Source organism: Alosa alosa, chromosome 6 (assembly GCF_017589495.1).
Source record: "Alosa alosa isolate M-15738 ecotype Scorff River chromosome 6, AALO_Geno_1.1, whole genome shotgun sequence".
Classification (NCBI taxonomy): domain Eukaryota; kingdom Metazoa; phylum Chordata; class Actinopteri; order Clupeiformes; family Clupeidae; genus Alosa; species Alosa alosa.
In genome coordinates, this window is record NC_063194.1 from 13,132,845 (window position 1) to 13,147,474 (window position 14,630).

General features: G+C 43.1%; 2 protein-coding genes across 2 annotated transcripts; both read left to right on the forward strand.

The window, feature by feature from the left end:
- The first annotated feature begins 499 nt into the window (after window positions 1-499).
- Window positions 500-4,672, forward strand: LOC125296521 (MAPK regulated corepressor interacting protein 2-like). Its single transcript, XM_048246487.1, has 5 exons — window positions 500-1,088; window positions 1,407-1,476; window positions 2,886-3,019; window positions 3,229-3,339; window positions 4,218-4,672. Exons 1-5 carry the CDS (start codon window positions 1,034-1,036, stop codon window positions 4,286-4,288), a joined length of 441 nt encoding a protein of 146 aa, XP_048102444.1. The 5' UTR covers window positions 500-1,033; the 3' UTR covers window positions 4,289-4,672.
- Window positions 4,673-6,003: 1,331 nt separating this feature from the next.
- Window positions 6,004-14,630, forward strand: trap1 (TNF receptor-associated protein 1). The gene is made up of 18 exons (XM_048246436.1): window positions 6,004-6,193; window positions 6,558-6,722; window positions 6,838-6,920; window positions 7,068-7,208; window positions 7,381-7,452; window positions 7,673-7,833; window positions 8,126-8,235; window positions 8,348-8,421; window positions 8,588-8,743; window positions 9,342-9,462; window positions 10,517-10,586; window positions 10,794-10,941; window positions 11,085-11,270; window positions 11,706-11,844; window positions 12,063-12,148; window positions 12,365-12,510; window positions 13,520-13,592; window positions 13,746-14,630. Exons 1-18 carry the CDS (start codon window positions 6,073-6,075, stop codon window positions 13,845-13,847), a joined length of 2,154 nt encoding a protein of 717 aa, XP_048102393.1. The 5' UTR covers window positions 6,004-6,072; the 3' UTR covers window positions 13,848-14,630.

The following is a 14,630-nucleotide window of genomic DNA, read 5'->3' on the forward strand; positions in this document are numbered from 1 at the left end:
CTACTGTTGTCAGTGATATAAGTATTTGAAATGAACATGATTTCTTAATGTCTAGTGACATATCAGGGCCATTTTATGATTAATTGAAATACATTTCTTACATACGGTTCCTTTAAATACATGTAGTCGTGATGATTACACCACCATGGCGTCAACCACAGGGAAAATGTATGGAACAGTCGTCCTATAAGCAAAACAGTTAATTAACCTATTAAGAATACCCATTTGCCATTATTTAACCATCACAAGGCCTGTTGCTTGTCACATAGGTTTCAAGAACATAAGTTAATGCATTAGTCTACTGATGGAAATTAAGAGTTGCCTTAGCCCGTATCGGCGCATTTGGACATATATATGCAGGAGTTTTATGATTATATTAATTATTTCCATATTTTGAAAGGACATCTGTCTTGTCGCAAGTTGCACAAGGTATGGCATCATCCATTGGCACGCACGCTTTCCCTTTAAAACGTCAAGGGAGGCGTGTAGCTACGTCACTGGAGCTGACCAGTTCTAGACGGCGTGTGAGAAGCATTTGGTAACCACTGAACAGGCTACCTGTTTCATCAGAAGTCGGCAATACAATCCGTAAGAGGTCCCAAGGGTCCACGTTCATCTACCTCCACTAGGCTCTGCGGGTACAAGCCAGTGGGTATACATCTCTACAAATCTGTGATATGGTAGGCCTAACATTATCGGGAGCCACCCATGCTTTTAACCTAGACTGACCTACACCGGTATTGCAAAGACGCTTCATTCGTTTGCTTGTGTTGAGAGTTAAGGAACAGCTACTGGCCTACTCGGAATTCGCAGAAACGACATCACGTCATAATATTCCAGATACAGTTTTCACCGTGGCTGCCACCAGAGAAAGCGAGTGCCAAGGACTGTCAAGAGGATATACATTTATTTCAAGAAATATTTGTGTGCCTTTACCTGATCGTCTTTACTGCGCAACCTACTTTGACATCAAGCAAGTACCTGGACACTTTTTAAAGTGCCACACAGGATTTTGCACAGAGTTTTCCAGCACATGATGTACACAATTACAAGGGGTCCCAGCAAACTTGTTACGCAGAGGAGAACAGGTGAGTGTAGCCTACTCCTTGACCTCAGGATGATCATTCCATTGCATGTAGTGGTCATATGGTGGCACGCATTCATATTTAATACTTATTATACATGGTTAATTTACCTAAATATTGTTGTTTCCATCGCCTTGGCAACACTGCGGTGTAATTTACCAGATGAGATTATCAAAATGTATTCGTGTAGTTATGCCACCTTGCAAATTGAGCAAGTTTGAGTTCTGTCTGAATTGGAATGGCTAACGTTACCATAACTAACCTACATTCAAACGTGTTATCATGTGTGCTTGTTATGACTGTACGTTTATTTGAATTAAGGTCCAACACAACAGATTGACAACAAAATAAACGACTTCAAGCACAAACAAACATCTTGGACAACGACAAGGTGAGTAACAGTGGGTACAGCAATGCTGCAATGCTAGTATCGCTAGCTCATTTGCTAAGATTACACATAATGTTGCTGTTATGTAGCCTACTGTTCATGGCATGATGAAGCGACATTTGCATGGTTTTTTACATTATCGCCATGTGTCTTTCTTCCGAGTTTTCCAGGATAATGCAGCCTTCTGATACTTGGAGACTAGCGATAAGAAGGTTAACGTACCTAACGTTATATTCATAGGAAGCTGCTGAAGACTAACGTTAATGCTAGTCGGCTAACTCAAGCTATGAAGGCAGAATGACATTTGCTTGGTCAGAACGAGTAACGTTAGTCTCTATGCAAAAAGTTGTTGGTCATGAAGCCAAAATGCAAAAGCCACCTGTTAACTTTATGCACATATGCGTACGTTCTCTGCGGTATCCTACTTAATGTAAAATGACGCTGAGCAAGGAAGGTGTGACCTTGTACAAGGCAAGGTTACAGTGGCGAGGTGTAATGGTTAGCCAAATAATCTGAGTTTGCATTAGCTACGCGGTATTCTATGCACTTTTCTAACACGTGAAACAATAAATGAAGACCTTGAAATAAAAATGTTTGCAAGAAAAATTGATCAATGACATAAAACCTCATCTAAGTTTAAGTGAAGAGATTAGATAACCTTCCAGATTTCAATGTTATCAAGCTAGGTCTAGCTAGCCATGCCTGTAGCTAACTAGGAGCTACACTTTTAATTTCACACTTTCAGTGAGTAGAACAAAATCAAGATACTTAGGCGCAGGTTAACACCAGAAATTTACTATAGTATTAAACGTATGTGCCCAGTGACATTTTGTTTAGTAGGTTACTAAACAAGTTAACTAGCCAAATAACTTAACGCACGCTAGCAACACAATAACGTTTCGATAAGTGCAAAATTAACTAGACCTTAAGTGAGACGTGCAAGAAATCGTATGTTGCGCAGTGAGCTTGAAAGCGATTTTAAGTAATTACGTATTAAACGCTTTAGCAGTAATCGTTAACGTTAGATTGTTTCATTGCACCCCTAGCTGTCTCTTAGCAGTGGTCGCATGGTCTTCCCAGCCTTTCGTAATTTCATCATACAAAGTTTTGTAAGAGGAAGTACGGCAAGCCCGATGGTTCAATGTTTTCAAACGGCACAAACGCAATTTTTTACAGAAATGTATACAGTTAGTTCTTCACTTACAGATACATTCACAAATATACTTTGTTTTGCAAATAATAAATGTCACTTTTTGAGATTCAGAGATACTATTTCAGAAAATTAACCCGTCCCATATACTTCAACTGACCTGGCAGCGTTATCCATATTTAGCTCTGACTCCACATTAGCTCCATGTTTTATGTGGCCGTCTTGAATGGACTGACAGACTGATTTGAATTCCCAAATACAGCTCCCCTGCTCCCAAGCTTGTGTTTAATGGATTAAACAAGAAGAAACTCCACGCACAAACTACACCACAAGCCGATGCACAACCTGAAGGATTCACCCCCTCTCATGAAGAGAACGTCAAGTTTGTGTATGACGGTAAGCACAGCATATGAGCCGACTTTTAAAATGAGAACTTCTGAACTGTAATCCACAACCATGGAACAGCAGTAGAAGGTACTCTTTAGCAAGTAGAGCTGTTTTGACAGCTTTATATTGAGGATTTGTATAGGGTTGTATGTGTGTGTCTGTTTGTGTGTTATGCTGTGAAATGTACTGACTAATTATGTGTGTGTGTGTGTGTGTAGCCTGGCAGGAGGTGGAGCAGCAGTTGGGAGATGCTGCGGCTGCTGGGGACCCAGGAGCAGGTCTGGGACCTGTGCAGTACTCAGAGAAGACTCCCAATCCCCAGCTGAAGAGTGAGTCCTCTTCCTCACTCTCCCCACTCTATGGTGTCAGATGGCCAACCCAATGCTCCAGTTCCTTAATTGCATAACTGGATAAATGTGCATTAATCCAGATGAGAGGGTGCAGCATGAGATTCCGTGCGATTAGTGGAAGGCAATGAGTGCATTCAGGAACAGGTTGCTGAAGTGTATCTTAACCTAAAGCTTTACACCATGCAGAGACACTGTTAATGTGCTGATCACTTTATTTCAATGTTCCCATGATCCCATCTCATCTCCGTGTTGGTCAATTTGAATGATTACAGTTTGCATGAGCTTCTCTGGTTTATGATCAAACACATGGCATTGGCAAACAAAATGTTGTTCTCTATTGGACCAGAGAAATTCATGGAGTGAATCAGTCCTGTCCTGACCAAAGCCGTTACACTCTGTGTGCTGGCGCAGTTAATGCTCACCTGCAGTTGAGGACTTTGGTAAATCACCTGTTTTGAAAGTGGCATGGTGTGAAGGAAGCTGTGCGGACACCTTACTGCTGCTGTTGCTCTTCCTCACCCTTCCCTTAGTTCTCACAGACACTTCAGGGCAGCGGGGTCAGGCGTGTTTGTCCTGAGAACTTATCCTGTTAGAGATTTACAGGCTTCAACAGATCTCCCTAGACTTTGGTGGGAATATGCTCTCTCTCTCTCTCACTCACTCACTCACTCACTCACTCACTCACACTCTCTCTCTCTTTCTTTCTTTCTTTCTTTGTATCTCTTTCTCCCCCCCCATTCCTCAGATTGAGTTTATGTTGCCTCTCTCATTCCATGACACATGAGCACTATTTTTTTTTAAACTGAAGTTGCACAAGAGTAGGTATCATTATGAAAGGTCTCTGGTCTGTCTTGCAGATTTTGTGCCCATTGATCTGGAAGAGTGGTGGGCTCAGCGTTTCCTAGCCAACATTGCTAACCTGTCATGATTGGCTGAGAGAAGAGATGGCCTAGAAGAACCCAGGGCGACTCCCTGAGTGTGGTGTAGGACGAAGGCTGAGCTCTTGTGAAGAAAGGAGGAGAGTCCTGCGCGACACAGAGGCATGAAGGCCTTAGGAAAGAGTTCTAGGCCACCACTGGGACTATTGCACATTGCCACATCTGAACTCTGACCCCTTTTAGCCTTTTGACTAGTCTCTCAACACTAACAGCTGTCCTTTCGGCCAGTCAGCAAGAGGGTTGATGAATGTTTTTTTTGTTTTGTTTTGTTTTCAATTATTATTATTTTTATTTTGAATCTTTGTCAACCCCACACTGTGCTGAGATAAAATGTCTGTATTACTTTGAAATGCAGTAAATGTGTATTTTCAAAATGTGTGTGTGTTTGTGTTTCCAGTGATAGAACATTCCTTGTAGTTTTGTCTTGTGATAGAGATATGCGTTTGTGCCAGAATCTTTCATTTTACCAAAATGGGGTGGTGATAAGGAAGCTGTTGGCCATATTCAAATCAGTACTACCCTACCTTTACCTGGCTGTAGTATCTTATTGAAAGATACCCATGAGGCATGACACAATAATGTAATCAGTTAGAGGTGATTGGAAACAAATACCTTTGGGCAAAGGCTGCTCTTTGAAGCAATCATTCTTGATACCTTGTGATCATTCTTTGAAAACAAACAAGACCAAAGAGCGGTTTGCTCTAATTAACATCTCACACCTCCCACTGAGAAACGAAGACACTACAATGAGAAGAGTGAAGGGGGAAAAGGAAGGATGTCACAGACTGGTTAATGTAAAAGATTGCATGCAACAGTGGCCAAAATGCCTGAGATGCGTGGTGAGAATCGTCACTCCAAAAATTAAACATGGCAACTAGTGTAGTGTCCTTGCTGGTATAGTAAAGGGACCTGGATGAGTGTAATGAGGGACTGAGTGGTTCATGCCAAAGGATGTACAAGTCAATACATAGTAGTTCAATGGCACCGATAGAGGGAGAGTTCTGGATTCTGGAGGTTAACATGACTTTGCCTTCAAGGCAGAGATCATCTCATTCTCAGCCAACAGGGAGCCTTTCCAAGGCCTGTCCTTGAGCGCACTGAGAAAATAAACTCAAGGTCCTCTCTATGCCCACACTCTCCTGTGTAATCATAAATCAGATAGACTAGGGTAGAGTATTTTTGCCAGTAAGAATAAGCATTGCATGTTGTGCAAGTGATTGCATTCATGATTTTGAGAAAGTTGTGGAAAGTTTTAGAAGAAATGTCATTACAGGAATTCAGAAAATCTTATCTGTAGCCAGCTGTTTGGTTTCATGATGCAATTTTCCAGTGCAATATATTCAGCACACATTAGTTCTGACCTCATTAGAAATATTTTATATTATATATACTCTATAACTTAGTCTATAACTTAGTACATAATTAATTCAGCCTCAGCCTCCTCCTACAGTTTTTATGTTAAGCAAATAGGTTTGATGATTTTTACTTGGATTTTGAATTTTTACAGTAAACTGCTTCTTTCATTGTAAATGAAGTTAACTTTGATTGTAAGTTGGTTTGTCCTGGTTTGCGTGATCAGCTATCTATGGTAATCAGCAACCAGCAGGCCAGCTGTAAATTACTTAACTCCCTCTCCAGCAGGCTGCGCTAGTCTTTCAGGCAAATCGCTGGATACCTTACAACGTCATCAAAGAGCGTTGAGTTAGGGTCTTATGAGTTACTGTTGTCGCATACTTGCTGAACACGCCGGATAGGTCAAACGTTCCCTGACAAGATGTCTCGGTGTTTAATGTTAATGAAATATGCTGTCGGAATTTCTCCGCGAATCAGTTCGAGACTTGTGCTCTCTGGACGAGGATCTGGAAGTAGAGTTCTGACAGCCACATTTAAAGCAGGTAACGTTAGTCAGCTGTTAAACGTTTTTAACGTTAACGTTAACCATAGTGATACTGGCTCTGTAGGTTTGTGATCTTTAATCATGGTGAATTTTAGGTCAATGCATTTGCAAGGTCAGGTTTAACTAATACATAGACCATGAGGTAAATTCATGCATTGACTCCGGAAGGAACCAGATAGCTACGTTAAAATAGTTTGTTTTGACAGCTGATGCAACTCGCTGCAGAGTGTTATGTTAAATCCCTGTGATTACTGTCTACATTGCTTCTAAAACATGATTGTAAAGACAGCTGATTATAATGTCCTGGCATGAAATGGATTGATATACTACGGTAACTTGTTACTGTTCTCTACAACTGTCAGATGGTGGTGAAGTCGGAAAACATCATTACCACACAAGACCCCAGTTCTGGGGCTCGGTCCACTCCGGTGTCGCACAGAACCAGCGATATTTCAGCACACAGCAGGCCGAGAGTGCGGAAGAGGAGCCTTTGCACACCATCATAAGTGATACAGAGAACGTACAAGGTGTGAAGGCTAATGCAATGTAGAAACTTTGTCTCGCTAACTAATTGTGTCTCTGATGAGTTTAGACTAGTATCCGTGCCTTTATATTAATGGTCGCATCTTTGGGTTCTTCAAGGTTCCTTTTCCAAGCATGAGTTTCAGGCAGAGACGAAGAAACTCCTGGACATTGTTGCCAGGTCACTGTACTCTGAGAAAGAGGTTTGTGAATAGATGTGTGTTTTTGTGTTTGCATTTTTCCCCATCCCTTAAACTGCACAGTTCACTGCAGTGTTATTGGAATATGCACGTGATCATCACGTGACATTGATGTAACTCTATTTATGGTCTACGTTGTCCCTTGCCCAGGTGTTTATCCGTGAGCTCATCTCCAACGGCAGCGATGCTCTGGAGAAGCTCAGGCACCGTCTGATCACGGGAGGCGGGGACACTGCTCCCATGGAGATCCACTTGCAGACTGATGCCGCCAAAGGCACCTTTACTATCCAGGTGTTTGCTCAGAGCATGCACTCTATAACACACACACACACACATACACACATATATGTACACACCCATAGATACTCTCACCCACTTCCAAAACAATCTTTATTGTTTGTTTTACTCTGTCGTAATCATGCAGTCTGTAGTGTCTATATCTGGTGTCTGTTCTCTATGTTAGGACACAGGGGTTGGGATGAACCAGGAAGAGCTGGTGGCTAATCTGGGTACTATTGCTCGTTCTGGCTCTAAGGTACGTCTGTTCTCTTTGTAAAGATGGTGAAATTAAGAGAGCTTTCTACTCACTTTCCAGGAAATCCATAGTAGTTATTACTCCCTTTTTGCCCAATCAAGCCTTTTTTAATTGCTCAGTGAAACCTCTTTTTTTTTTTTTTTTTTTTTTTTTTTCTGTCTCTCTCTCTTCTCTCTCTCTCTCTCTGCCCACTCCCTGTCTTGTGTCCCGCCTCCCCCAGGCTTTCCTGGACTCTCTGCAGAGTCAGGCAGAGGCCAGCAGCTCCATCATTGGCCAGTTTGGGGTTGGTTTCTACTCGGCCTTCATGGTGGCTGATAAAGTGGAGGTGTTCTCCCAGTCTGCAGAGCCTGGCACCCCTGCATATAAATGGGCCTCAGATGGGTATGCTCACACTTAGAGTGAACAATGTATACAATATACATATAAGATTCAAGTTTATGTATACATATATGTATGTTTTATATAGATTATGCCCAGAGTCATGTATTATCAATTATATGTCTCTTTATATGCTAATGATCCTCTATGTTGGAGATGTATGTATGACTGGTGTTGTGAGATAATATGATAATGCTGAGGGTGAAGTGTGACTGAAAAGGGTGAGTGTGTGTGAGTAAGACACTGATGTGCACTGTCCCTGTGTGTGTGTGTCTGTATGTGATTGTCTTTTCAGGTCTGGTGTGTTTGAGATTGCGGAGGCCAGTGGGGTCCGCCAGGGCACCAAGATCGTCCTGTACCTTAAAGATGACTGCAAGGAATTCTCTGCTGAAGACAGGGTCAAAGGTCAGTTCATGATGCTTTTGAATCTCACTCACAGTAGCCACCATGAATTCTTGGTACCTACCATGAATTCTTGCTGTGATTGAGCCAGAGCTCTTGGTGTTTTTGATTGCAGAGGTGGTCACCAAGTACAGCAACTTTGTTAGTTTTCCCATATTCCTGAATGGACGAAGATTGAATACCCTGCAGGTAATTTTTTTTTTTTTCCTCCCTTTTTTATTTTTTCTGAAGCTTACTGCTTAGCAAAAAAGGTCAAAGTTCACCACAATGGCTACTACTATTATGCTCTGAACCCAGCAGCGCATAGTCCCTTGTATGTGAAACCGTCTTTATTGTCCCCTGTGTGCCTCTTCAGGCCCTGTGGATGATGGAGCCGAAGGAGATCAGTGAGTGGCAGCACGAGGAGTTCTACCGCTTTGTGGCACAATCGTACGATAAGCCTCGCTACACCCTGCACTACCGCGCAGACGCCCCCCTCAACATCCGCAGTATCTTCTATGTACCTGACATGGTGAGAACAGAGGCAGGCCTGTCTGCTGTGGGCAGCACGTTTTAGGCCTTCATGTGTGGTATTGTATGTGTTTAAAAAAACAGCCTTGTGGTTATGTCTTTAGTTGTCAACAGACCAATGACTGAACTGGATATTAGAAAAGAATCAATCAAATCTGTGATTTAATTGCCAAATATGCTTGCACACACACACAAGACATTTTTGATTTTGATTTGAAAACTATACGTGCATGTTATGCCATATAGCAGATCAATAAGATAGATTGATTGTGAATATACTATAGTTGCTCCTATACACATTTACAGTAAGATTCCTCTGTGATCGTCCTCAGATTAATGCAGTTTTTCATGAGGCAAGTGCATTGCTAGGCTAGTGTGTAGTGATCCATGCAGTGGAAACACAGAAACACAATATTGTGTTTGTATTTTACATATACAGTATATATTGTAAAATATATATTATATTCATTTATTTTTAAAAGTCCGCTTTGTGTGTAATGCTGAGGTCATCAATGTATTGGCTAAATGCATTGTTCAAGAAGTTGTTGGCTGTCAGAGTCCTGTAACTGACGCTTGGTTGTCTGTGTTTGCATGAGCAGAAGCCTACCATGTTTGACGTCAGTCGTGAGATGGGCTCCAGTGTGGCCCTGTACAGCCGCAAGGTTCTCATCCAGACCAAAGCCGCCGACATCCTGCCCAAGTGGCTCCGCTTCCTCCGAGGTGAGCCTAGTCTCGCTTCGCATCAGGGCTGGGGAATGGGGCGACTGAAACATTGCAGCTCTAAAAGGAGTAGTTCATTATTATGTTCTAAAAGGAGGAGTCTGTTGGCTCCACATGTGTCTACTGTCCTAATGAATGGTTGGATTTATATGGATTTCTATGGTTTCTTCAGTTAAAGGTTGTATCAGCGATAGCGAGGATACGTCACTTCTGTTGATGTTCAAACAAAACAGAGCTAGGTCTCTACTCCCTCCCCCCCCCCCGTGCAATTAAAACTGTCCTAAACGTGCATCTCATCAGTTGTTGAAACACTTTATTTTGCTTTTGAGTGGGTTGCCAACCCTTGTTGGTAGCAATTGTTTTTGTACAAATCTCGGAGCCTAGGCTGCCCACAGAGACGCGTTTTTGTGACGGCCTGCTTATGGGGCAGACAGCTAGCGGATCGTTAGGAAAGATTAGATGAATGTGATCATTTATGTTTGGGCCTTTTTTTGGGCCTGAAATCGCTGATACAACCTTTAAATACGCATAGTGGTGTCTCATGAGGATCCTATTCATGTTGCACAGCACTTAACTATGAAATTCTAAGTATATTAAGAAGTCTAAATTCTGCCCCCATGGCATAGCTTGGTAGCCGACTGTGCTAGCCACTTGCAGGATAACTTGAATTGGGTAGCACCAAATTTGTTTTGTTATTTTTCCTAACGACAGGACTCGGTGACTTCAAAATTGCTGCCTTGGCAACGCTATGTCATGGCTTCGGGACTATTGCAGTGTCGTCAGATCTTCTGTATTTGGCACAAATCAGTGGTGTAAGTGTCTGCAGTATGCAGGGTGAATAAGATTGAAGAGAGCACAGTCCCCTGTGGTGCACCAGTACTATTGACCACTCAAATGTTCTCAAATGTTCAGGCCCTCCGCTTGACAAACTGAGGTCTCTGTCCAGGACATCTGGTGCGAATGGCGCTGTGAACAGGGTCCTGCATATTTGGTGCCAAATGTGCACACATGCATACCCACTTACCCTCTGCACCATTTTTTCCTGTTTCTATAGGTGTGGTGGACAGTGAGGATATTCCCCTTAATCTTAGCAGAGAGCTACTTCAGGAGAGTGCCCTCATCAGGTAAGGAGCAGTACACACACTGACGTTTTGATCTGGACAGTTCTGTAAGATGTAGGTGCAAACCCCAGTCGTGGTGTATTTCATAATTTAGCAATGCAGGAAATCACACACCCAAGGAGTTGTGTTTAGTTTTGTATGGTATAGACTGGTTGTACTTGGTCCTGTCTGTGTGGGCCTCTAATAACAGGGACTGTGTTTTCTACTCAGGAAACTGCGGGATGTCCTTCAGCAACGCGTGATCCGCTTCTTCTTGGACCAGAGCAAGAAGGAGCCAGAGAAGTATTCCCGCTTCTTCGAGGACTACGGCCTCTTCATGAGGGAGGGCATCGTCACCACAGCAGAGCAGGATGTCAAGGTAGTCATGGCAGCTTAATTGTTTTAATGATGTTTCCTGGCAACCAGAACTTACCTCAGAATTACCACCCACAGACTTTTTTTCCTCAGTGTTTCAGTGTCAAGAGTTATTGTAAATGTCTGTGTTGTTTCTGGTCTCTGCAGGAGGACATCGCAAAGCTGTTGCGCTTCGAATCGTCGGCACTGCCGGCAGGCCAGACCACCAGCCTGATGGAGTATGGCAGTCGCATGAAGGCGGGCACCCGCAACATCTACTACCTGTGTGCCCCCAACCGCCACCTGGCCGAACACTCGCCTTACTTTGAGGCCATGAAGCAGAAGGACATGGAGGTGAGAGGCTGAGAGAAGTGTAGAGCGGGAGAGGTCGCAGTCAGGCTTTTTATGTGCACCAGCAGGTGTTGTGTTTGTATAGGAAGGCACAAAAGATGTCCATTATGCATTTCCTTGCAAAAGTGTTTTATTCTTTTATTTAAAGGATAAAATGATAATGGAGATTATGAGACTTACATGGATGAAATAAGATGACGTATGGGGGGTGGCAGGGGTGTCGGACTGGGGGTAAAACCAGTACTGATTGCTAGGGACCCAAGGGGAGGGAGGGCCCTTGAAAAGTCTGGAATATATTTTATTATATTTATTATGGGGGCCCATCAGGACTGCCTATGCATAGGGCCCAGAATCTTGTGCTACGCCCCTGGGTGGTGGGATGGGTAGGGGTCAAATTGTATTCAAGTTTAATGATGGTCTTTCCTTGTCCTCTCTCAGGTCCTCTTCTGCTTTGAGCAGTTTGATGAGCTGACACTCCTCCACCTGCGAGAGTTTGACAAGAAGAAGGTGATCTCTGTGGAAACTGACATTGTGGTGGATCACTACAAAGAGGAGAAGTTTCAGGATAGCAAGCCAGGTAGGGGGGGGTTCTTCTCATGTGTTATTCATGTTAAGAACAGATGGGGGCACTCTAGCCCTGGTTAATCCACTTACTGTTATAGTTACAGCAAAGTGTTGATTCGGGTGTACTTTAAAGGTGTTTCTTTGGATGTTGAATAGCTTTGAACCTAATTTGTCTCGATGCGCAATTGATGAAAGTGTGTGTGTGTGTGTGTGTGTGTGTGTGTACCGCAGCATCTGAGAGGTTGACAGATCAGCAAACGGAGGATCTAATGGCCTGGATGAGGAATACTCTGGGATCCAGAGTGACTAACATAAAGGTAGCAGCAGCATGACCTCATATGAGCACATCTAACACACACACACTAAGCTAAACTAAGCTAAGCTACTCGTGGAATTGTGTTGCCAGTATGTAGTAAGTTTGAAAAGTTGTAATTTTTCATGTCTGCTCTAAAGTGTAAAGCTATAGTGTTTGTAACGAGTACATAAAGTCTGAGTGTTTATGTATATATTGTGTATTATTGCGTAATCCTCAGATGACGCCCCGTTTGGACACACACCCGGCCATGATCACGGTGCTGGAGATGGGTGCAGCACGGCACTTCCTGCGCACTCAGCAGCTGGCACGGAGTGCAGAAGAGCGGGCACAGATCCTGCAGCCCACGCTGGAGATCAACGCTGGGTAAGGAGCAGGGGGTCAGGATTTGCAGGGTTAGCATCAGCCAATTAGCATCCACTATCTTTTGTCTTGGTGCCCCTCAGGGGCTCACCTCTGTTCACATTTTCACAACAAGTCAATTAGGTGCCACATCCACTGGAGGACACAGACATGTGTTGGTTTTGTGGCTTGGTGAATGAGCTGACAATTTCCTGTTGGGAGGATCAGCTGATGTGCATGGACAACATAGTTTTAATTGGCCTGTTTGTGAAAATGTGGGCAGAAATGTGCACATGCTGGACACCTTTTTTAAAAATGGTGGCAGCCTACTGAGTATATTTTTGGCTGAATTAGCCTAGCATCAGCCATTAAAAATGAATGCGGATGGAAATTCCTCCCTCTGTCCAGTTTATATATAATACTCCCGTGTTAAGGAGGGAAGGCACTGGGAGGGAGGGAATATGGGGATTATCCAGAACTGTTTTGTTGTTGACAAACAGACCTGATCGAGGAGAAAGTCTTAAACCCATTTTGTATTTCCAATTGCATGTCAGTAACTGGTGAGAACAGTACAGTACTTCATATTGCTAATCCAGGGTTTCCACAGCCATGGAAAACCTGGACAAGTCATAGGATTTAATAATTCTATTTCCAGCCTTGGAATTCAGTAAATTCAGTAAAAAGTTTCATAGTAGGGGCATAGGCAGGAGATGTAGTCTAGCTATGTTATTTCATGTTTTTGATTAGCCACAGAATTCGATCGTTTCCTTAGCCTACCTCCTATCTAACAGTGTGGTAACCATACAAATAGAATGGTGGTAATGGTGGGGGAGAAAACCACCTTTTATAATTGGCCCAAACTGGTGATGTAATTTTACACAATTCTTTATACTTGTAGGTCATGAAGTGAAATATCATTGAAGTCATGGAAAGACTTGAAGTCTTGTCATTGAAAATGGGTGGGAGCCCTGCGAATTGCAGTTTTGTAATGGAAGTAACCTGTGTGTCATTTTGTTGTTGTTGCTGTTTTAAGTCATGATCTGATCAAGAAGCTGCACGCACTGAAAGACTCCAACTCTGAACTGGCACAGCTGCTTCTGGAGCAGGTACGGCGGCCCCTAGGAGTCACATTTCACATGTTACTGATGTGGTCAAGACATCTAATGAGTGACATGTTTCACATATGATTTGTTTGAATATGGTTTGTTGGATTACATACTCGCTGGTGCTCACACAAGCATGCTTCGCTTATCCCTTAGATCTACGACAACGCCATGATTGCAGCAGGTCTTAACGACGACCCCAGGCCCATGATCTCGCGGCTCAATGACCTGCTGACCAAAGCCCTGGAGAAGCACTGACCCTTGCCCCTTCCCAATCATCCAACATGTCCTCTGTACCCCCAGTAGGGTTTAAGACTCTTGGCTTACCCCCTTATCTGTCCTCCCTAAACAAACTATGCCTTTTTCACACCATGAAATGTGATTGGAACCAGAACCTGTAGTCACTTTGGAGACAATACAGGAAGGCCTGGAGGTGTGTGTGTGTGTGTGTGTGTGTGTGTGTGCGCGCCTGCGTGCCTGTGTGCCCGCCCTGAGGTACAGTCAAGAGGACTCACAGTGGGGAAAGTTGAGTGGAAGCTGAACGCTACCTTTCTTACATGTTCATTCATTAAATGAATGTGGGTTTGGTCTGGGAGAGGAACACAGCCATGATATTCCAGTAGGATGTTGGCACAGATTAACATCAATGTGAGGCAATGTGAAGAAGTTTGTGTCAATGTGAAGAAGACCTGGTGTCAATGAACAGCAAGGAGTGTAGACCCTCATGTTTTAGTCTATTTATGAAGCATTTTAAAGCAAGAGCACTTCTCCACGATAAAAGGTTCAAAGCCTCCATGAAGATCAGGCAGTTGCAAAGATCCACCAGTAATAGAGCTTACACAAGCACATTAAATGTGAAGGGCAAAATTCCGCCACAAACAAAATAAAGTTAATTCTTCCCAGGCTTCTCTGCTCTTTTAGTCATACCCCCACAAACAGCTCCTCTGTGATTATTCTCTGGTGTATAAAAGTTATGTCAATTGAAATGTTTTCAGTATAATTTCTTCTGTGTCATGATAAAATAATTTCAGAAAAATTCAA

What these genes read in the sequence shown, in the direction of transcription:
- trap1 (XM_048246436.1), top strand. Translation starts at nt 6,073, where the DNA reads ATGTCTCGGTGTTTAATGTTAATGAAATATGCTGTCGGAATTTCTCCG. An exon ending in GACAGCCACATTTAAAGCAG is followed by an intron (nt 6,194 to 6,557) that starts GTAACGTTAGTC and finishes TACAACTGTCAG; the next exon opens with ATGGTGGTGAAGTCGGAAAA. An exon ending in GTTTCAGGATAGCAAGCCAG is followed by an intron (nt 11,845 to 12,062) that starts GTAGGGGGGGGT and finishes TGTGTACCGCAG; the next exon opens with CATCTGAGAGGTTGACAGAT.
- LOC125296521 (XM_048246487.1), top strand. Translation starts at nt 1,034, where the DNA reads ATGATGTACACAATTACAAGGGGTCCCAGCAAACTTGTTACGCAGAGG. An exon ending in ACATCTTGGACAACGACAAG is followed by an intron (nt 1,477 to 2,885) that starts GTGAGTAACAGT and finishes TCCCAAATACAG; the next exon opens with CTCCCCTGCTCCCAAGCTTG. An exon ending in CGTCAAGTTTGTGTATGACG is followed by an intron (nt 3,020 to 3,228) that starts GTAAGCACAGCA and finishes GTGTGTGTGTAG; the next exon opens with CCTGGCAGGAGGTGGAGCAG.